The sequence below is a fragment of the Parasteatoda tepidariorum genome, chromosome 2, assembly GCF_043381705.1.
Source record: "Parasteatoda tepidariorum isolate YZ-2023 chromosome 2, CAS_Ptep_4.0, whole genome shotgun sequence".
NCBI classification, from domain to species: Eukaryota; Metazoa; Arthropoda; class Arachnida; order Araneae; family Theridiidae; genus Parasteatoda; species Parasteatoda tepidariorum.
The window spans coordinates 5,127,608-5,152,218 of NC_092205.1; the positions used below are offsets into that span (position 1 = coordinate 5,127,608).

A 24,611-nucleotide genomic window follows, 5' to 3' on the forward strand; every position below is an offset into this window, starting at 1 on the left:
ATTGTATCAAATGTTTGAAAAAGAAAGGGGGAAACCACCTGTGATTTAGATAAATTTATCTTCCTTCACATTAAATTCCATATCGCTTTCAGTAGGTGTTATGTGTCAAAAACAGATGTAGTGATATTTTACTGAATATCCTAACACGGTAAGTATGCATTTCCCCCTTTTTTTTATTTAAACTTTTTTCTTACATTATTTCAGCCAATTTATGTTGAAATCTAGCAAACGTATTTTTTTTTTATTTCCTTTAGAATTATCAGGAAAGATGGTTCAGAACAAAATACGGAGTATTTATAAAACTCCACTCTTTATATACGCTTTTCGAAAAAAACACTTCTCAAAAATAAAGAAGAAAAGCATATGCAAGGGTTGATCAAAATAATGGAAACACTTCTATGCCAACACCTTCTTTTGATCTTTCGAATAAAATACTTGCAGAGTCATTTTATTAATTTATAAGTGTTTTGATTATGCATTGCCTTATACTTATCAATGAAGTTTAAAGTTTTTGTAAGCTTGATGGGTCGACACTAAATTGCAAACGAAAAAAAAAAGTTTTTGAACACCCTTTGTCAAATAATGTAGAAATATGTTTGTAACTTGCAAAAACTAGTTCTGTTATTAAATGCAATAATTTCACAAAATTTCGCAAACCTAGCTTACATATATATGGAGATATTTTTGGAGCAATTTAAGATTAATTGGGTATAATATAGCCTACGTCACAGGTTGTGTTGTTCCTACTAAATTTAACCCATGAACGTCATTTTCTGCGAGCCTAACTTCAAGCCACAAATAAACAAACGAAGTGTTCGATCGTTTAAATAGCTGCTCGCCAGATTTTATTGCATTATAAAGAAAAGTTATTGAAACTAAAAAAAACTAAATAAACAACAGCAACTAAAGCAAATAACAACAACTACTAATAACAATAACTAAATAAACAACAACTAAATTCCATTCGTTTAGCATTGCGTCATGTGTTGTTCCTACTAAATCGAAGTAGTTGTGTTTTTTTCATATTATACCCAATTACAATTTATTAGCAACTTATAAAAAAAATTCAAAGTCAATTCCTACTTAGGTCAGCAAAGAAAAATTTTATTTTAGATACTTTTTATTAAATAATTACAATTTTTTCTCCCATATAAAACTAAAATTAATTAATTAAATTTAATGAATAAATTAATATTTGAAAAATCTGTATTATTGTCAAGTGTCATCCACTACAAGTTCAGAAAAATACATTTGAACTTGAATGCGCAATAAACTATTTTTTTCTTCAAAAAGAGCTATAAGTTAGAAATTGTCCCTGATGTTATTTTTAAAATATGTGAGAAAGTGAATCGCTTATAGCGAAATTTACAACAATGACGAACGCTTAACCATTCAGATAATTCCATTTCGCTTTTCTCTCATTCACTTTTAATTAATGAACTAATATTTGAAGAATAAACTCAACTTAAACTGATCTGAACAGTTGAACTGGTCATCAACTTGAACTTCTGTACTTATAAATAACAGATTTTGTAAATTATTGCTTACAAATACAAATTAACTCGATGAGAAATGAGCGCATAACACCCGAGAAATAGCTATCCGTATTTCTCTCTTCTTGACCCCACACAAACCTTTACTGTTACCCGCAACAAAGAAACGAAGTCCTATACATTGTTGTGTTTTTCTATTTTATTCAGTTCTTTACAGATTGTCTCACAAATCGAAGAAGAGATAGCTTTGCATAGTTATTAAAATGAATTTGGTGAAATTTAATGAATTTGGTGAGACATACGCTAACAACTTCCTTGTAAATTGTTAATAATGTAATGGAATATATTAAAATTTTCTTTTTGTTTAGTTTTAGAATCGTTTCGGTCACTTGAAAAATTCATTTTTAAAAATTCTTAACAGTGATTGGTGCAAAATGGAAGGGAATTCCTTCTATTCTTTGCTGTTTGTTGTGTTAGGGATTCTATCAATTCTGAAAGATGTAGATGCATTCAGAATTGACGATGACAGAATTCTAACAAACAGAGTGGAAACACAATTTGCAGAAGATAAGTTTCAAGAAGACATTAAAATTAAAGTTGTTGAACGGCCTCTGTTTATTGGATCATATAACGTTCAAACTCTTGGAAAGAAAAAATTAGGCAATGACGACATAATGATTAATTTAGAAAGGGTAAGTACAACGCAATTTATTTCCTTTTTTAGAACTATTTCTGAGTTTCATTTAACTCCAATCTTATTGATTTAAAAAAAGTGCATATTTTAATTCATTTAATATTTTATATGCGAAAGGTTAGGATAAATACAAAGATAAGCCACATTTTCAAATCTTTCAGAAGAGCTTTTTTAGTGAAAAGCTCAACGATTTTCTGGTAAACAATAAAATGTTTTTATGTGTAATGTGCTTTTATCTAGTGGCCTCTAGTGAAAATCTGGAAATAATACTAAGAAACAATCAATAGCCAGTAAGTGATTTTGGATAAATCTCGAAATACGGATTTAAGAAAATAGACATAATTCGAAATACGTGTTTAAGAAAATACTGACATAGCTCGAAATACCTGTTTAAGAAAATACAAACGTAGCTCAAAATACGTGTTTCAGAAAAGAGACATAACGTGTGTTTAAGGAAATGGACATAGCAAACTTCTCAGTGAAATTTGACATTTTTTTAAAGAATAAACTAATGGATCAAAAATCGAAATAGATCCGTAAAGTGACATCTCCCATTTGCTTTAGTCACCTGGTACAAATTTTAAAATTAATCTTTTTTGAAAAATCAACCGTGCGTTTTTCAAGGTTGTCACGTGTCCTATATATTTCTAATAGTGGTATCAAATTGACTTCCTACGAATTTCGATTTTTTTTAAAACCACTTTACCGTTTAGTGTTCTGAATACTAAGAAATGCCTGGAAAATTTGTGAATCTGTGATATCTCAGCCTCCCCCCCCTCCGACTCTGAAGTCCGGTACTTGGTCCTCTAATTACTATGCTTAGTATTTAAATAAGTAAAGAAAAGTAAATACGAAATTCCTTTAAAAAATTAAACGAAACAATAAATAATTTGTTAATTAAAAAATTTAATAATTTAATGCAATAAATTTCAAAATTGAATTAATTAATCATTAATGATAATTAATTTAATGCAATTAATTAACTAATTTAATACAATTAATTGATTAATTTAATACAATTTATTAATTATTCATTACTAAAATAATATAATGCAATTAATTAATTAAATAAATTATTTTTGAGTTATTGTTAATATTTATGAATTGTTGTTAAATTTGGGTTGAACACTGAAAAATTGTGCTGAGTCCATTTTCTTGCGTCAATTTTCTTAAACATGCATTTCGAGCTGCGTTCACATTGAAAAGCCTATAATTTAAATCTTACTCTTTTTTGTTTTTTTAAAAAAGGGGAAGAGCTTTAGCAATTTCATTTGAACTAAAAAAATTTTAAACAAGAATGCATGTTGAACATTGGGAATGTATTACGAATGTATATTTCATATGATTTCAGGTAGTTCATCGTTATGATTTGATTCTTATAACGGAATTAATGACAAATGATAAGCGATTGATTGGAAGATTTCTTAGCAATGTCAACAGGTAAGATAACAAAAGAACGAAGCTTTATTCGCAGCTTACCTGCATAGTTAATAACATTTTGCTTTAAAAATCATTTTCTCACTTCAATTTATCAAAAGGCAAACATATAGGAAATATTGTAAAATTTATGTTGCTGATGATGAAGCTTCAAAGCAGTCTAGGGTTGCGTTTTAAAGCTTTTATTATGACAAAAAACACTTAAATGGCGATACAAAATAATAAGAGCTGGAACATCTTAATGAGCTCGCTCTCCGTAGCCGTTCAGTGAGTGAATGTAGAGGGAGTCTGCTTAACTACAGGTGGCGCTGCATGGCGTATGCAACATTTATGTTTAATTATGATTTTTGTCCTAATTTAATGTTTTGCGTAAACAATGTTGTTTGCCTTGCATTTACCTAAAAAATCCTTAGTATTAATGTTAACAAATATTATACGGAAACGCAAGAAAAGCATTTTAAAGAAATAAACAAAAATATAAGAATAAAATTTAAAGCCAACTAGATTTCAATAAATGTGTCATTATTAAAAGAACAATGGTGACGCTATTTTAGTTTCAGTAAAAAAAATAATAAATAAATAAAAATTAATAATTTTAAAAAAAACTAATATTTTACTTAACTAATATGAGAAATATAATCTTTAAAAATTTAAGAATTGATTTATGATAGATTTACATTTTGTGTGCTAATTACGGAGAAACGAAATCGGGAAGGAGTTACAAAAAGACGTAACAAAAGAAATTCAAAATCTGTCTTCACTTCAGTACTTGTGAAGATTATTAACATATTATCGGTATATTCCACATTCTTAAGAGGACGCTATACTGCGGAAGAAAATTTTTCCCTCAAATTCTCTTTCTCCCTCATTACTAATTTAAAACTAATTAATACTAAAAAATTAATTCATACTAATATTAATTAGTTATATATAATTAATAATTACTAATTTGAAACTAAAAAATTTATTAATAGCTAAATAACAATAAATAATTAATAATAATAGCTATTAAATAAATAATTAATAATAAATAATTATTATTTAATAAATAATTAATTACTTAATTAATTAAGGAAAGAAATAGTAAGTTCAGGCAAGCCTAAAATTTGCCATGAAGTTTCAATTGCTCAAAAAAATACTTCAAAATATTAAAATACAAGCTTCAAATATTAAAATACTTCTCTATTGCAAGCTATCATCTCATCATTTTGAAATTTTATGGTTTGTCAGAACTCACTCTTTCTGCACCCTCAGTCTCACCATCTTTGAATATCTATCCTTTTTAGAGAAACTTTGGTTTACCTTAGAACATTCTTAATCCTAGAGGCCCTTAGCCTTGAAAGGGGGACACTTGAACTTTCAGTCGATTATTTTAATTATTCTATTAATCTTATTTTAGTCTTATATGTACTTAATGTGATTTTCGCATTTTTACCATTTGATGTTTTACCTGACCTTACTTTTATATGTTTTTACCTGTATTTTTGACACTTTTATTGTGGTTTAATTTTACTCACTTAGGTGTTTTAAGCGCTTTTAACTTTTTTGAGGATTCTGTTTTATTTTTATCAACTTTTCGATTTTGTGATTTTTCCTACGTGTATCAATCTTTTTGGTTTTGATTTTACTTTACTGTAATTTTATAGTGTTTAGTTCACGTGACAACGGGTGAAACCATTATCCGAAAACTGCTTCGGGGGTTGGTCGGTTACTGTTAGTCTTTTTCTGCACTTTAAATTTTAAATTAATAGTAAAGGAGAAGGAGAATTAGCGACTGAAATTTTCTGCCGCCGTACGTCGTCCTCTTAAAAAAACATACTCGCGCGGAAAAAAAGTAAGATATGCCGTAACCATGGTGACAGAGAACATGGGAGAACATAGAGAAAGCGAACATGTGGAGAACATAGAGAAAGCGAACATGTGGAGAACATAGAGAAAGCGAGTAACCTTGAGAAGCCTATTCTATTTTCAAAAAGTATACAAAGCTTGTGAGCTAAGATTTCCTTTCTATAAAATTCAAGAAATAACAAATTTAATTGGATTGAAATAAAACCAACCAAAGGATTATGATATTTGAAAATAAATTCTATTATTTAGTTTTTATTTGAATTTTTTTAGGATGAATTTATTGAAAAGCAGAAAAGTAATGCTTTAAGTATGTATTTATTTCCAGATTTGCCCCTGAAGGAGTCACGTATAATTTGACAATGAATAATGATATAATAACAAACGAGTTCAGCGCATTCTTATACAGGTAAAGTATGCTCTTTATGGAGGAATAAAATAAATATTTTTAATATGATTTCATGCGATTGTCCTGTAGACATATGATGATTTTATTAATACAAGTCTCCTCATTGATAAATAGAAACTAGAATAAATACTTTTAGTATGATTTCATACGAGTGTTCAGTAGACAAATGCTAATTTTAATAATATAAAACTTTATAATGATGAATAAAGTAATGGAATAAATACTTTTGATATGATTTTATGCGAGTGTCCTGTAGACGCGCGTACTGATTTTAATAACACAGAGCTCCTTATTGATGAATAAAATAAATTAATAGAAAAAAAATTTATATGATTTCATACGAGCTTCCTGTGGACACAAGCAGATTTTAAGAATACAATAATTTAATGTCCTAAATTTTATTTACAGTTACATTGAACACCAATCTATTATGTGAAAACAATTCAAACAAATAATTGTGATCTGTTTCTTTCGTTGAAATTCTCGCATTTCCTACTTTGCCAGAAGCGTATTTGTCCTGTCGGACAATTGCTAGGCAATGTGTACTCCTCTAATGTTAATTTAAAAAAATTCCATATTTCAGTCTTTTAAAAAGCTTAGCATTTCGCACTTTATCGTTAACATGCATGTATATAGATTTAAACTATGCCTTATGGAGAGAAAAAAGTAACAATGTTCATAATACGCCTCGCGGATATTAGCAAATTTCAGGGGAAAATCCTGATGCCAATCGGGATCATACATTCAAAAAGATAGAAGAGAAGAAATGATAATATTCATATATGGAGGTGATATGCCTTCCCCACTTTTAAATTTATTTTGTGACTTGTCATTGTTTCACACTTAAATTTGTAATAAAACTCTCCGTATGGATTTGCTGTTAAAATTGTTTTTCCTTTTCAATTTTAGAGTAGATAAATTGAAAGTGATAAAAGTGGATTCCTACTCAGATCCAAGAAAATTCTACCGGTCACCTTACTTTGTTCTCTTTCAATCACCAACATTGAGTAAGCTTTTTTTTTAAATTTACTATACACATTTTTTCCCGTATCACGTATGTTAGGAAACAAATAAAAGTTGGATATAAAAAGAGTTGAAAATAATCATGAACTTTGTGGGAGAGTCATACCGATAATCCCAACTTTCAGCTATGAAAAGGGACATGGAATCGAGTTAGCATGTCTTAGATACTAGTGAATTAGAATTGTATTTTTGTAGTGGTAGATACACTACAGTACTCCCTCGTCAGAATTTTATCTGTGATAGAATTCGATTAACGGGATACCACAAGTTGATTTATTGCTGTTTTTGTGAGAAGCCGGGAGAGCTGTATTAAGATCACAGTAGTTTTGAGTGCTGATCGTGAGAGCTGTATTAAGTTTACGGTCGTGGTCGCTTCTGTGTTGCCATTTGCAGTCGATTGTATACAGGCCGACGATGTGTGTGATAGAGACTGAGTAGCAACAGTGCGAGGAGGTGGATAATGTCGCAGTCACAAGTAGCAAGTCAACTGTTCAATGTGGACCATTCATCGAAGTAGGCGTGTTCAAATCGAAATGGGAGTTTCAGTCAAGGTAGGCGTCTTCTATCACGTCCGAGTCACTAATGTGGGATAGTAGTTATCGACAATGTCAACCTTCGTCTATGAAAAGGTACCCCTGCATAGAAACGAGTTAAAAAGTCTTATATACCAGTGAATTGGAATTGTATTTTTGGAGTATATACATACACTGCAAACTTTGATTTCAGAATGACAAAATAAATTCATCAGTGGGAATGTAAGCAACAGAGCTTAGATGAAAGATGTCACTTGTTTACGTTAGCATCTGTTCCTTCCATTCTATTTCGAGTAAGCCAAGTCCGTCAAGCATCAATTACCTTAAGTGACACAAGATTCTTTCACAAAGTCTTCAATTCTTTCAGTTTATATTTCTAATTTAACACAAAGACAGGCACGAAGCCATGTAGAAAATGACTGTGCATCGAAATTTCCAGGTACACAAAACAAAAGTATATCACGTTTACAATAAAATACATAAGCAAATAATAAATCTAAGTTTAGTAAGTAAAAGACGTAGACGAGAAAGAATTATATTTCAACAATATAGATGTGAGATAGGGCACTGTATTTAATTAACTTCATTTTACTTAACATTTTAACTTACGTGAAGAAACTTAGCTCAACTTTAACACGCCATTCTGCCTACAAACGATCAGCTGATGTCATAGGTCACATGTTTGGTTATATGTGATCTTTTTGAAGTACAAGCACCCAATTATCGCTCTATTATTAACTCTATAATGTGAATAAGCTGTTTCATTCAACTTTTCCAATCAATCTAATATTTATTCCAATTCTACAATTGCAGGAGATATGAAGCGATTCGGTGTCATTGGATTTCATGTAAAGCCATCTCAAGCAGTGCAGGAGATAAGTGCCTTAGCAGACGTCTATGACTTCATGAAAATGAAGCATAAAGTGGAGGTTTGGTAAATTTTCAATCTGCATTTACTGGAGTTAAACAAAAATATAGAAACATTTCTGTTCTAACTCTCTGTAAACAATCATTCTTTTAGCTACAAATGGTTTGGAAGATTTCACATAAACTGTTGGCACAGTTTGAAAGATCATGCTTGAAGCTTTCAGAAATGATGTCCTATTTACCCATGCGAAATTCGGATCGACCCAATCAAGGAGTGAAAGTTATAAGTTTTTTTTCTGGTTTTCATACCAGCAATATTGTAGTTTTACTCAAAAAGTCCAACAAAAAGAACCTAAGACATCCTAAAAAAGAGTCATTAATAGTTGAAATATATTTTTAAAGGTGTTTCTTAGATAAACGATGCTAAAGAAATATTTTTCTGCCTTTTTTAAAGTTTTGAAAGTTTTTCTATGGATGAAGAACATCTTTGAAAACGCGTTTATACGAGAGCCATTTCTTTTTTTCAAGGTCCGATTGGTTGCTAAGAGAAAATCACAGTCAGAATCAAGGAAATTTTGTATGGAACAATGTGATACAACATTAAGCTACTTTTCGGCTTAATCGCCGTTCCGATTTATACATTTGTCGTAGCGTGGTATCAATTTTCCAATACCTTCATCATAGAATGCAGCCGCCTGTGTTTTCAGCCAATTCTGTACGCGGGTTTGCAGCTCGTTGTCTGTGGCGAAAGTTTGTCCTCCTAGCCAGTGTTTCTTCAGTTTCGTAATTTACCCATGCCTCATCTCCTGTGACAAATTTGTTCAAAAACTCATCTCCGTCATGATGGTAGCTCTGGAAGAAGATTAATGCGGCTCTCATTCGTTGAGTTTTGTGACGGTCGGACAGCATCTTGGGAACCCATCTCGCGCAGAGTTTGCGGTACTCGAGTCAAGGAGCTGACCGTGAAATTTTCGGAATCAAGTCACTCAACCTAGAAATTGTGAACTGACGATTTCTGCGAATCACCTGATCCACGCTCTGAACAAGATCATCGGTTGGCACTGACTTCCTTCCCTGGCCGCCTGCATCACGAACATCTGCGCGTCCAGCATCAAAGCTCCTGCACCATTTCCGCACATTGCTATCACTCATGAACGATTCTCGGTACGCTTTATTCATTCGTCTATGAATTTCAACTGCATAGCTTCCTTCAGCATGCAGAAATCGAATGACTGAACGCAATTCACATTTGGTGGGAGACTCTATTTTTCGAAGTATGTTTATGTGCTCCATACGTACTCAAAAATGACAATCGCTAATCCACGCTTTACCCTGGCCAATAAAGACACAGCGCACAGACCTAGCGGATTTTCCTCGAAGTTTTCCGTTAGCGACCAATCAGACCTTGAAAAAAAATAACGCTCGTATTAGGTAGATTTCGCAAATTTACGTTAACCTCCGTACGCTCACTTACGTAAGGTTTTAAGTACTGACGCAGACATTACCCTAAAACAAGAATACTACGCAGTTAAAGATAAATCAAAAACCAGTGCTCGACTACCAAAGCTCAATAAACTGTTAACTCAATCATTTGCACTGCAAAACAGACATTTTGATGTGAATAATATTTTACAACAGAAAAATGTACTCTGGAAAGATCTACTCGATTGATCCCTTTCCTATACAGCTAAAATAAAAGTGCAAAACTGCGCCATATAATAGAGCTAAATGAAATAAGGGTGATAGAACAAATTTAGACTATTGACCAACCTAAAGAACTTACCTATTTTATTTCAGTTATTACGTCCCTTTCTGTTTTAAATGCATATTTTCCTATTTTTCTTCAAGTGTTTTCCATGTCATTGTAATTAATGCTTTTTTAAAACTTGCAATTTCTATGGAGGCAATTTGTAAGAGGCTCTTAGAGTTCAGGGAAGAGGTTGTTGCAACATTTTTACGTAAGCTTACTTTTGCTAACAATGAGGGAGGTGGGAGTCCATAATTGCCAAAGATAAGCTCTTTTTTTTTTGGCAATTATGGCAACATTTGAACAACCCCACACAACAAATTTTACTTTCCTTTTAACGTTTTGTTTCAGGATATTTTGTTGATGGGTGATTTCAACGCGGATTGTTCTTACGTGAAAGAGGACGATTGGGAAAAAATTTCTCTCTGGACAAGACCTGAGTTTACTTGGCCAATCGGTCACGGTACAGACACAACAACCAATTACAGAAGTTGTACACTTGACAGGTGCTTATTTCTTTTTCAATAATATTAAGAGTAATAAAATCTTTAATGACGTAATTGACTAAATACCATTTAATTTCCAAGACTTATCTAGGAAATATTTGTGAATTAGATGTCCATTAACTAACATATTTCAATGTAACCACTACCCGTCGTATTTTACTTCGAGGTGAAAAACTCAGAATGTCCTCTTAGCGGAATTGTGATGATATTATATGCATTATATGTCTCCATCTTTTGAAATTTCTATAATTTCATAAATTTTTAGCCTTTCTTAATCCTATTATAATTAAGCTTATTTAATTACTTAATTTGTATAAAAAAGCGACTGTAAATACTTTTATTCTTTTCTTAACAATCAATGTAACGACTAACTTTTTAAATCAATACAAATATGTAACTCATTCATTCAGTATTGCGACAAATCAATTATCAAATTCTATATTTAGCTTTATTGAAGTTATACTTCTTATGTGACTTCCAACAAGGTTGCGTTAAACGTTTAACGCTACATTTTTATTGGCCGGGAAATCCAGTTTTCCCTCATTCATTTCCATATTGTTTTGGTTCTCACTAGCATGAAAATAATAAAAGTCATAAAAGTATTGTCTTTCTATAAATATTTTTTTACTTTGTTTTGATACACATATAATTTAATAGGGTAGTATTTTTTATTTTCAAATTTAGTGGATAACAATTGGGAAAAATGAGTGAAAACAATCCCACGGACAATGCGACGGATTTAAGGTTATGTCAAGGTACGTCTCTTGTGAATATCAATTGATTGTTAGGTTTTCTCTTCTGAAATTACATTATGACGCATTCACATACATTATTAATACAAATACATTTTCCAGGGCGAGACGATGAGGCAACCACAAGCACTTCCACTGGTTCAAGAGGTCCACGAGGGAAAAATGCACAATATTACCGTGATTACAGAGCACGGAAGCGAGTGGAGCAGGAAAAAGAGTCGTTGAATAGAACTAGTGATCCTTCTACGACTGCTGATTCTTCTACAGTTAACGTCGCAGGTTGCGAAGTTTAACTTCTTCTGCGCAGTGGGACTCCACGTATTAATAGCACGGAGTTGGCTTTATTTTTGGCTCTATTATCTATCGGTAACTTGTCAAATTTTGAGTCTCTTACCAAGCTTTAATGTGCCCGTTAGCAACTATGCATTTAATGGTAATTTGAATTTCGAGACGTTATGACTAGGGGGGGGGAATGTCTATGACCACTAAGTCCGAACGTTAAAAAGTTTTAAAAACAATTAAAAAAAGAAATGCTGAAAAAATTGTTACCTCGCTTAAATTTTTGTCCATCCTTATACGAGATCTTGAAGAGCACTATAGAGTGGCGCCATTATGTGGAACTCATTCTACTGTTAAATAAAGGAAGATGTTTGATTTTGCACTTTATTATGTTATTAATTATTATGTCGATCTTAAATGCAACAAGACATGTTCAGATAGGAGGGTATCTAATCAATCTATTAACATAAGATATTGATTGCTGGCTCTATCTATTTTGGTTATAAACCACTAAATAAAAGTAGCCAGGAAAATGACAGATTTTCTTGGGACAAACAAATTATTGACAGAAAAAATTATATTATACGAAGTTTTTGTAAATAATACCCTCTCCGTATATTCTAGAAATGCTTAGGTTGAGATAAAAAGAAAATTAATGCGAAGTTTTGAAGCAAGTTATTATTGAAAATATTGTTTGTGACATACCAGAAACATGACATTTTGAAATTCAATTAAATTTTATAAATATACAAAGCAGTCGATCCTAGTACAAGGTCATTTTAAAGTGCTAACAGCAATGCTATTTATTAAAATTTAAGAAAAAAAGTTATTTTAGTAGTATAGTATTAGATCTTGGAGCAATACTTTAAATTGTCATATTTCGTGAGAACCACCCATACCACTCTATTGATACGAAACAAACTCATAATTTAACAATCATTTCATTTCACTTCATTTCATGAGCGAATTTTACGCATACAATGAGAATGGCCCCTTTGTTTTATAGATCACAGTGTTTTATAGGTCGCAGTGGTGACTGAGTGCAAAGAATGAAAATAATTTGTTTCAGATAAGTATTTTAAGAAACCTTTTATGTGAAATGTTGAATTTATTTTTATTTTATTTTTAAATATTGATAATTATTTTTAAAAACCTAGGTTTGTATATGCGGGTGAAAATATGAACAGCGGTGTCATCCTAGCTTCAGCCAGATCTTTAGATTTGCAGCAAGAATTCGGACTTTCATTACAAGAGGTAAAATATCGTAATTTTACAAATAAATCATTCGATATTGGTAAACATTTTTGCTTGAAGTGAGCAGGATAAAATATTTTCTATCGTGAAACCATCAATAAAAATGTAGAAAGTAAGTTATAAGGTATTTGTTCAAAACATTCCGCTTTGGTAGTTATAAAAGTATAGTCATAAAACGTCAAAATCACCTCAACTTTTTTTAATAATAAATTCTAAAATTCTAAAGACTAAGAAGAAGAAGAAAGTCTTTAAGAAAATTCTAAAGGCTAAAATATTCTGTAGCTCAATATATTATAACTTATTATAACGCTTATAAACTTAAAACGCTTATAAACTTAAAACGCTTATAAACTTATAACGCTTCTGAACTTAATAACTTATTATATTATATTCGCGAAAGCAACGACCTATAGGGGGCGTTGTTATTTGAGACAAATGATTATTTATAAACCAAAAAACGTAAAATAAGGAATGCTAACGATAAAAAAGTGTTAGCGGTTGTGCGGTTGTTATTCTGGTTTTTAGATCATTCATCTTCCTGGAAAATAGTCATTCCAAGAACTACGAACGATGATACCCCAATGAGGTGGTGTACCATCTTGTTGCAAAAAGACATGTGGCTGAAGCTTTTCCAGTTGTGGAAATACGAAGTTTTCCAACATGTCCAAGTANTTTCAAGTAATTCGGATGATTCTTTATTGCAGTTTATTGTATTATATAGATACAGAAATACAGGGTGTTTATAAAGTCCCGGATCCATTGTGATGTTTAATATCTCATAAAATAATAAAGACAGATTGAAATTAATAACATAAATGGTTAGATAGACTCAAAAAGTTTCATGACCCTTGTCAATGAACTTACACTTGTGCCCCCTTCATCGCATGGAGAATATCTAGTCGATAGTCAATTTCACGCCAAGTAGCGGCAAGCATGTCGGCATCCACAGAGGCTATTGTGGTTGTTATTCTGGTTTTTAGGTCATTCATCTTCCTGGAAAATAGTCATTCCAAGAACTACGAACGATGATACCCCAATGAGGTGGTGCACCATCTTGTTGCAAAAAGACATGTGGCTGAAGCTTTTCCAGTTGTGGAAATACGAAGTTTTCCAACATGTCCAAGTATACGACTGATGAGACATGAATATGCATTGGGCGAGGAGATCCAATTCCTTGGCCACCCAGATCACCTGATATAACGCCGTTGGACTTTTTTCTTTGGGGATTTATAAAGGACAATGTTTACAGGAGGATCGTGTCGAACACTGATGACTTAAAAGCCAGAATTACAACCCTAATAGCCTCTGTGGATGCCGACATGCTTGCCGCTACCTGGCGTGAAATTGACTATCGACTAGATATTCTCCGTGCGATGAAGGGGGCACAAGTGTAAGTTCATTGACAAGGGTCATGAAACTTTTTGAGTCTATCTAACCATTTATGTTATTAATTTTAATATATCTTTATTATTTTATGAGATATTAAACATCACAATGGATCCGGGACTTTATAAACACCCTGTATATACTATTCTATGAAGAAGAATAGTCTGAAATCACATTTATTTATTGGAATCAACTAAGCAATGTTGACTTCACTTTAATTTATAATGAATTGAAAACAGAAAAAAAATGTATTTTACTGTCATACAGACATCTGTAACAGTATGCGATCATAATATCGGAAGTTATCGTTTGCAAGTCTGTTGCTAATAGAAGGGAAAACATTATTGAGCAATTGTTCTTCAAATATTAGGTGCGTTCTGTTTTAGAATGATTTAACAATGTTCTGCGTCCTTTTTTTTTTTTTTTTTTTTTTTTTTTTTTTTTTTTTTTTTTTTTNTTTTTTTTTTTTTTTTTTTTTTTAAAGTTCTTTTTCTGCCATTTCCTTCGGAAAATTTTGTGTCTTATTTTCTGCTAAAAATAAGGCCAATGGTTCTCTAAGGTTCTCTACCAATGAATCTGATAGAACTAAATGTAAACTTAATAAATAGTTGCCTGAAAATATCATCCCCGCTAGAGGGCGTATTCAAGTGCTGCGATCGCGAATAACTTAAGCAAGGGAAAATTAAACAGTTTTAATACTACTTATAAAATATTTCTGACAACCCATAAAGCTTATTTTTAAAAAAATTTCCCCAAAAATGAGAATTTTCGTTCTACAAATTTAATACGTTAAAGTGCCAATTGGTTGCTTACACTTCAAGAAGAAGATTACTGATACCCATGCATGTGACCTATGACGTCAGCGTCAGCTGATAGGCAAAATGACGAGTTAAAGTTGAGCTAAATTTTTACACATAAGTTAAAATGTTACTTGACGTGATGTTAATTAAATACAGTGCCATATCACACAGCGATATGCTGAAATATAATTCTTCCTCGTCCACATATTTTAATTAACTTATTTATTATTTTTATGCACTTTAATGTAATCATAATATATTTTTGTTTTGTGTACTTGGTAATTTCAATGCATAATTTGTTTATGTTCTACATGTTTTCATGCCTGTCTTTGTATTAAGTAAGAAATATATAGTAAGAGTATTGAAATCTTTGTGAAAGAATCTTTGAGTAAGAATATAGAATGTGTCACCTAAGAGAATTGGTACTAGCAACTTCTATGCAGACGGGCTCGACTAACTCATATGGAAAGAACAGTTGCTAACGTAAACAAATGACACATTTCAACAACCAATCAGGATCGAGATACCCACACTGCGTCACTTGCATGCATCCCATTAAATTGTTAAAGTATAGCTTATTATTGTAAATATAATACATGACTCTTAATTTCCCTCTTAGGTAAGGTCTCTGTCAGATCACAAGCCTATTGAAATAAAAATACGAGGAAAAAGTAAGGACTTTTCATCAACTTCACTTTTTTTGTTTTGCTTATAAAATTTATTATATTTATTAATCAATTCATTAATTAATTTTATAAACAGCTAAGGTAGAAATGAAAATTAACCTAGCAATTTCAAGACGTTCGAAGCCAAGACAGTCAGATTTATTTGATACATTGTCCCTGATTTTACATCTAAAAATATTTTAAGAATCGGATATGCTTTAAAATTCAATTTTCGATCAAAATTCAAATTTATTTTTTCAATTTTATTTAAATGTTTACGCGTAAGTAAATAACGATATATTCTTCATGATTGAGTAGTAGAAGCTTATTTACGTAGCACTAGCTATTGCAACTAGCGTCGCAATGAGCTATTGGCAACGGCCTGGGAAACATCCCTGAGGATGTGCCCCGATTTTCAAATCTTATATTTTTGTTTAAAATGGTTATGCATAGTGCAGCTTTTGCCAAGCGTATGAAGCTGCCGTACCATTTATAAGTCCTATCCTAAGCTACCTACAAAATGAAAAACCAATCTTTTAGCCAATTAAGCACAGGATTTCATTTTAGAAATCCCCCACTGATTGCAGAATTGAAATCGAACTCAGGGCAAATGGTGCTAGAATAAATATTTTACGAAAAACTTACAACCAAGATATTTTTTAACACTTTTTATGACATTCTAGGGTATCAAGTCCGGTGTTTGCAGCCACTTACCAACACCAATAATTGTTTATTTTTATTTTATAAACGTCGTTGAACAGCTGACCGAATCTTGGTTTGCGATTACTTATGATCGACTCCATAACCTTGTAATTTTGCATCTAATCCAGAAGAACTCTTGGATCAAGTATTGGAGGAAATTTGTCTTCGTGGAGGACTTTTTGATGAAACCAACCCGAATTTGCGTATCGTGGAGAGGAAGGCCATGAAAACCTCCCACGATTAGCTTGACGACAAAAAGACTCAAACCCATGATCTGTCTACCACTGAGGATATTTTACGTCAGCACTGTGATCGGTGCGAGCCGAGTGCGGAATTCGTATCGACCAGCCATCACTTGGATTCAAACCCAACAAATTAGCCACCACGGCTCAAGTGTTGTTTCTTGGAATAAATAGTTCCCCCCCCCTACAAAAGTTGAAATCATTCTCTTAAAATATACGTACCAAAAAGAAATCCGTTTGCTAAATGTTGTGCACCTACCTCCCACGTCCAACATTTCTTTTATGATTCAATTAAGATTTATCACTGAACCTAAATAATTTTTGTTTGTTATTCTTTCTTTAAATAACACTTAAAATTAAAGGTATCTTTTAGATGCGATATGAATCGTATTTAGTATACAGGCTGATATAAACTACATAAGATTTGTGCACAAAGCTGCTGGTAAAGCTCTTAATCATTTAACGAATCTCTTTAACTGTAATTTATAAATATTTATTGACGTCATTTGCACCAAAAATAATAATTGTAAAACAGTTCATAAGTTTTGAGAGCGATTTAAATAAGTTTGTCTTAAGATGCAGCAGAATAAGACAATTTCATAGAATCTTATATATATAATTCTCTTATGTGGTTCCCAAATTTTGGCTGTATTTCTTTTCCGCCGGTGGCAACGTTTGCTTTGTTTTGTTTCGACTAATGATTGCCGCTAAAAATGTCACATGCCAAATCTAGCTGAGGTGGCTCAACATATAGCGCTTTTAAAAACGGAAACTGAAATAACCAGAGAGCATCAGCTGCGGCAATCTCATACTATTAAGCCAGGCAGAAGTGAGTAGTAGTCTTTGTCGATAGATCTCTATTTAGTATTTTGTCGAAAGCACTTTTTTTCACGAATTTATATATTACGAATTTATTTGACGATTTTAGATTTTTATCACGAATTATACTATAGCACATTTCTAATGGGTTTAACGAATTACATGTCATTTATTTGAATTCAAATTTATTTTAATGACTTAGTATTTACTAAAAAGATGTAATTTTTTTTGAAAAAAAGTTTTTATATGGATTTGAATGATTGTTTTGAATTCTTAGAATTTTGTGCATTTGCAATGTACCTAAGTTAGTAGCCAGCGAAGTGAGCTTGGTTTGTGAGGCAAACTATATAAGATTGCGCAGCAATTTTCGGGGATTGGCGAGCGTTAGCGAGCAGGGGGCGCAGCCCACTAGTTACATCATAATAAAGAAATAACTCTTTTAATTTTAAACTCTTAAATTAGGAAACAAGCTAATCGCAAACATAATAACAACTGAATAGAATTCATATATTACTGGTGCAAATAGGTTATAGGAAAACAGTACCTTTATGACTTTCATTAATGGATTGTTTTCCTAATGCATGACTACCACACATACATTTCCTAGTACATGTTTTCCTTATGCATTTAATGCTTGACTACCAAACTTGAAGATGGCCGGTATTATGATGAAATCTTAAAACGAGTACTATATACATTATTTTTAACAAGCGAAAATATGAATAATTTGTCATTTAGAAGTTAAATGAAGTTTTCTTTTAAGTCTAAGACTACGTGTTCATGGATATTTGTCTAAGTTCAGAAATCTTTTGCCTTCTGACCATCTGTGCTGGGGTAATTACTAATTTCTCCATAGGAAGATAAAAACTAATTTGGTTTAGATCAGTGTTTCCCAACGTGGGGCCCACGCCCCACCGGGGGGCAATTCATAAATGGACTCGACATGAGTTTAAACCTTTTGCTCTGGGCCATTTAAATGCAATGCGAAATTTCGGTGACAAAATCGAAAGAAAAAAGCAAATTCTTAAATAATTGAGGTCAATAAATATTATGTGACTTAGGGATTTTTTAAGCGACAAACCTGAAATGAAGTATCTGTTTACAGTCGATGGTAAAGCATTTGTGAGTTATTTAGCCAATATCTTTGAAAAACTGAATATATTAAATAAGAAACTTCAAGGAACAAATAAAACCTTGTTGATGCAAAAGCGAAGATATATGGCTTCANGTATAAATATTTCTTGTAATTAATCTCACTATCAATTTCACTGTTTTCTTTGCTGGTTTGTTGTAGTATTGTTGACGTGAAGTGTTTACATAGTTATCGATCGAACTAATCATAATGGTATTATCGATATCAAGAACTCGCAGAAATGCAAAATGATGAGTCAGTTAAAACTTTATTTAATATAAAAGGAGTGATGGTATGGCTTCGTGAGGAAACAGAAAACAAATACTCAAATTCAATAAAATGTGCACGAAAACTATTGTTACTGATTCCATCTTCATATTTAGCTGAATGTGGATTTATTGCTGTAAATGATTTTATTGGTAAAAAAAAAGATATCGTCTGGATATAACATAACGGGGAGACTTGAGACTGAAGCTAACCAAATTGGAACCTAAGATAAAATCTACGTGCAGCAAGCATCAAGGGCAAGAATTTCACTAAATTAAAATATTAAATTATTATAGAAAAATCTTTATTAAAATTATTTCGAGTTTTAGTTTTTCATCATATGTTCGGAAAATTTACTTACTTTGTTTCGCTAACAATTTTCTAAGTTTCTTAAGTGAACAATTCGATTTTGTAATATTAAAAATTATGTATATGTTACATAGGGAGGCATAAGAATTTTAGAAAGGCTTAGGTGGGTCATGGTGCAAAAAAGGTTGGGAAACACTGGTTTAGATTTTAAAAACTTTTCTGATGTCTGCAGTTTTATTATTGTTTATGTCAACTTTTCCAAAATTGGGTTATTGGTTATGGCCCCATTTTTAGGTTACTTTCTCTGAATAGAGTAAATATTAACATCGCATAAACCACTCATGAAATGAGATACTTCATCAGTTAGGATGCTTTTATAAATAAAATTGCTATCACGTGAAACTTGTATTCCATTCCTGCTTTTTCATGGGAGGATTTTGATAGCACATTTTTCTATAATGCTCAGCCACCAGTTTTTGAAACCAAGTGTCCCGCAGTGGACTGATCGTAAGGACACGATTTCCAGCAGAACACTGAAATCAAGCATCACTATCTGCGGTCAGTAAGCGGATGGGTGACCACTTTGGTAAGCCTTCGTAGGGACAGAGGGAGCGTGGTATCGGTCCTCGTTAAACTGTTCTACAGTGAAGTGCTCGACTTCTGGCGTGCAGGTCGTCCGGCAACCAACAATTGCGATGCCATGTGTTTGAATCATCCTCAGGGATGCTTCCCAGACCGTCGCCTATAGCCCATCGTGTAGCTCTAGTGCGACGTAAATAAAGTACCTACCGTACCCTTGAAACCAAGCATCATATCATTATTTGTAGTCACCTCCTTCACAGTGCATAGTTACTCCTTTATTTTCTGGCATATACCATCTAAAGAACTGTCCTCTGAATCACTCATTGTGTGATAAAACGCAAAAACAAAATAACAAGCGACACTTAAATAATTCATTGTTAGGTTATACGAACCATCTCATAAGCAACAACAGCCGCAATCTAGCGGTATATCTCCAAGCTTATAGCGAAAACAGGTCACCTCCAGAATATGGTATGTTTTGGCACCAAATTGTGACTTCACTCCACGAAATATACTATACCAAATAGGAGGACATGAATCTTTTATATCCTAAAAATGTGTATCTATGTCAGCTAAACTTAAAAATGCAATGACTGGTTTTCGAACTCATCGATTCAATTAAAAACAATGAGAGCTTATTGTATTCTTCACAAAAGACAGTTATTGCGATGCGTATGACAAGTATGTTCGCCCAAAAAAAAAAAATAATAATATTTATTTTGCCGGGTGCAGGGGGCTTCCGATCCGAAACCATACATAAGCTGTGACTTAAACGGCAAGTATCAATTTGTATAAACAATAGCGTTGAAATTGCGTAAAAAATGAGCAGGGTCGATACTAGCCCTCTGCTCTACGAAGCAGTTTGCTAGATATTGTTTAATTTAATAGAAAAATTCGAAGCATTAGATTAAAAAAAGCTCTCTCTGCGTCACTTTTGAAGCAGGGCTCAAAATGAGACGGGAAAAAAAGAAAGATAGATAGCAAAACAATTTTATTTGTAACTGTTTCTTGTGAGGAGTAAAAAAAAAAAAAAAACTCTTTTCGACTTTTAATTCTGACTATTTACTTCATCTTAGGTTTTATTTTATTTTAGAACCAGCTTTGAAAAGCTGACCTAATTCTGAATTTACGACTATTATAATTAACTCCATATCCTTGTAATTTTGAACCTAACCCAGAAGACAAGGAAACTCATGGATCAAGCATTAAAACAATCTACCCTTTGCGGAGGACTTTTTTTAATTGAAATTAAACTAACCCGCATTTGCATTACATGGAAAGGAAAACTCTCGATTCCCCTACCACTGAGGATATTTTTACGTCAGCACTGTGGTCGGTGCAAGCCGGGAGCAGAATTCCTATCAACGAGCTCGAGCCTGGTCACCTCATTAAGAGGCAAACGCTTAATCCCCTGACCAACCGATGCTTTTCATATTAAGTTAAAAGAAACACACACACACACACACATATATATATATATATATTTATATATCAAATTTACGAACGAATTTCGCGTACATTGTAACTGCATTAAAAATGAATCTATGACAATAGCATTGTAAAGGATATTTTTTTCAAATTTCTTTTGAATGAAACAAATGAAAGATATAGTTGTCTTCCTTTATGCTATCCTATAAAGATCTTTTGCAGTGGTAAGCAAATAATTATAAAAGTAACAACTTCATACAGACATTTTAATTTCACTAATACTTCAAATAGAAACAGAAATACTGTTCGGATTTCTTCTTATTTATTTTTATTAAAGGAACTATCAGTGGTCATTTTCGGTTCGCCAACACGTAAGAACAATGTCAGATTCTTGTTCAAACAGGTAACCGGCTTCCAAGAATACACATAGGTATATCAAATATGACAGTATCGAGATCATTTGCGATAATAACACACATCGTAATTAAATTAGATAATGCCATAATCATTATTGATGTCTATAATTATCGATTAAGATAATACAACGATCATTATAGATAGCAAAAGCCACCGTATACTGAGAATATCATGTGTAACGATAATTATTAAATACGATATTATTGAGAGTGTTAGTCAAGTTTATTTGAATAAGGGAAATATTGACCAATGTAAAAATAATATAAATTAGTTGAGTTGGGAAAATATCGCAATATGTGGTTGGATATCAATATTTTTGATGATTCTTTACGATTCTAAAATTCGTACTTTACCGTTTTAGGGGTCAATTTTCTTGTTGGCGACAACTCTGAGAAGCAATCGCCTCCACATAAACGAAAAGTACCCTAAAACCAAACAATAATCTAGTATAATAGTGACCTGGCGGTGGTTCTCTATATAAATAGCAGACGGCAACACAATAAGAGGCATTTATAACTTCCTATGGATAATAGGAATGCATTGATTTACACTAATCTGAGCAGCTATGACGTAAGAGGAGGACTGCAAAATTTCCGGTTTAGCTTGTTTGTTTAAGATATTGGGTGAACAATAAGTTTTGTTATCACTTTATATAAAGAAAAAATTACATAAAAATTCCAGAAAGTGGTAAATTCCTAAGTCGTCATCACATAAATAAATAATTACATTATTATATTGTATCGGAATTTAACATTTTACTGTGAATGACCGAAATTGGTGGGTGTTGGCAATCTCATAGTCACTTTGGTAAACGTTCGAAAAATATACGAGATCTAGTTAAGTGCCACTGCCTCGTATACATTTGCCCGGTATGCCCTACATCAATGTTATTTTAAGGTCAAGTGCCCAGTATGCATTTAACCAGTACTCCGAACATTGATTTTTTTCTCCTAATCTATCCTCAGTAGATATTAAAATATCGAACAAATATCAAATCGGATAAAACAAATATTTCAGACATTCACCGGTGAAAGTCGACATTCTCTTGATTTCGGTCGTTCACGATAACATATGTGTTAGTTTTTTTAAACTTATTCATTCTTTTTTTTTTCTTTTTAGTGTCAGACACGGGTGAACAACATCTCACTTCAGAAAGTTGCTTTACAGTCAAAGATTCGAGAATGCCAAATGTCACCCAGTCAGAAGCCGTAGAAGCTGGCAAAGCTGCTCACTACACAACCCAGGTATCCCAATCAGGCACTATATTCATGAAAAATTCCACTAAAGACTTCGAGGACATGATGGGTGCTTTGAAAAGTCTTAAAAGAGCCATGCCACTCACTTTTACGAACGAGCAGTATGAAGCCATATTGTACAAGTTGGAAGAAGGAGCATTGGAAGACAGAAGCTCTTACGCCGATGAACAAAATGTTTTCTTCGGAATAGACTATTCAATTTTAAAAAATCATTGTGCTATTATGGTTTGTAAAACCAGTACAATAAATTAGAGCTTTTATACGTTTAAAACTTTTTCAATTGGGTGGCGACAAAAACAAGTTTTTAGTTACGGTATACTCTCGATATCTAAAAGTTGAAGGGACGCTAAAATACTTCGAGATGCAAGTTCAGATCTTCTAAAAAGTAAAAAAAATATATTTTAAAATATGACTTTAAAAGGTAGAGTCATGAAACATAATAATAATATGTATGTAATCATAGTTGACTGTAAGTCTAAATACAACAATGATAATTTTATTTTTAAAAATAATTAGGCATTGAATAGAAAAGGATTGGTGTATAATGATTTTACATTGTGATTTTTCCAAAAAAAAATTCAATTTCTCCTTCGAAAAAAATTCGACGTAACAAGGTTTTGAGAAGAAACTCTTCGACATAGAAATTCAAATTAACATTAGGTTAATATTTAAAGGGAAAATATTTTTTTGACAAAACAAGGTTTCGAGATATCGAAGTTCGATATATCGAGAGTATACTGTATTCGCATTTTTATTACGTGCATAGAGCTGCGGTTTATAGAGATAAATTAGAAAATTTAGCTACTTACTTATTATAGCATTTTTAACAGCGACCATTTTAAACACTTAAAAAACTGTTGAAATATCATGCCTTCATTTAATAATAATTAAATGAAGGCATTTCGTTTGTAATTTCTTAAAATGTACTAAGCACAACAAAGTTCTAAAATGAAGACTTATTTTAACAAAAAATAAAGTAATTTTCAGAATATTATAAATTTTTTATAGGTTCTTAACCTTATCCTCTTTGCGAACCCCTTTTTAAATTTCGAGACAAACTGGCGAACCTCTCATATGTTAAGTAATAATAGATAAATAATTGATAAACCCAATTCAACAAATCAACCGATTCTCTGTTAGTCATACATTATATTTTTTAGAATCACACTGAATTGCGTTACATGGAGAGGAAAACCATGAAAATCTCCCAACTCCAAGGGATTCTAATCCATGATCCATTTACCACTGGGCTGTTTTACGTTAGCCCCGGTGCGAGCTGAAAGCATAATTCGAATCGACCAGAAACTCTTGGATTTGAACCTGGGCCCACCTTACTAGAAGGCGAGCACTCTGTCTTCTGAGCCACTGTGGCTCTATACCTTTTATTTGATTCCAGTCTTAGATAGATAATAAGTAGTACAAAAATAATAACATTTATAATGTTTTTTTATTATTATTATTAAACAGCTTATTTATTTGCAAATTAAGTGAATAAAAGAAAGATCTTTACAAATAGTTTCTAAGAGCTGTGTGTAATCAGTTTTTATTTCTTCCTGTCAAGTTAAAGATATCTCTATACATGCAGATCTGGGATTTACGTATTCCCAGTTGTTTTACAGAAATATATTGCATGTAATAGGAAATTAGTTAATTCAATTTTCTGATAAAAAGCTACGGAAAAAGCAAAAGATTCTTATTCGTTAATCAGCATATATAAATTTTTCAGAATCATTTTAAATTCATCCTACTCATTGAAAATGACAATTA

At 32.2% G+C, this 24,611-nt stretch overlaps 1 protein-coding gene across 2 annotated transcripts; it reads left to right on the forward strand.

Moving 5' to 3' along the window:
- On the forward strand, positions 1–23,115 carry LOC107442205 (deoxyribonuclease-1-like). Of its 2 annotated transcripts, none has more exons than XM_043055935.2 (10): positions 1–148; positions 1,915–2,185; positions 3,539–3,627; positions 5,798–5,878; positions 6,788–6,885; positions 8,248–8,363; positions 10,400–10,554; positions 12,743–12,839; positions 15,645–15,696; positions 22,708–23,115. In XM_043055935.2, the coding sequence occupies exons 2-10, from the start codon at positions 1,928–1,930 to the stop codon at positions 23,094–23,096; spliced, it is 1,335 nt and encodes a 444-aa protein (XP_042911869.1). In that variant the 5' UTR covers positions 1–148; positions 1,915–1,927; the 3' UTR covers positions 23,097–23,115. The 2 variants fall into 2 exon arrangements, with proteins under 2 accessions (XP_042911869.1, XP_042911877.1); XM_043055943.2 differs by having other exon boundaries at positions 40–148; positions 1,862–2,185.
- The last annotated feature ends 1,496 nt before the right edge of the window (positions 23,116–24,611 follow it).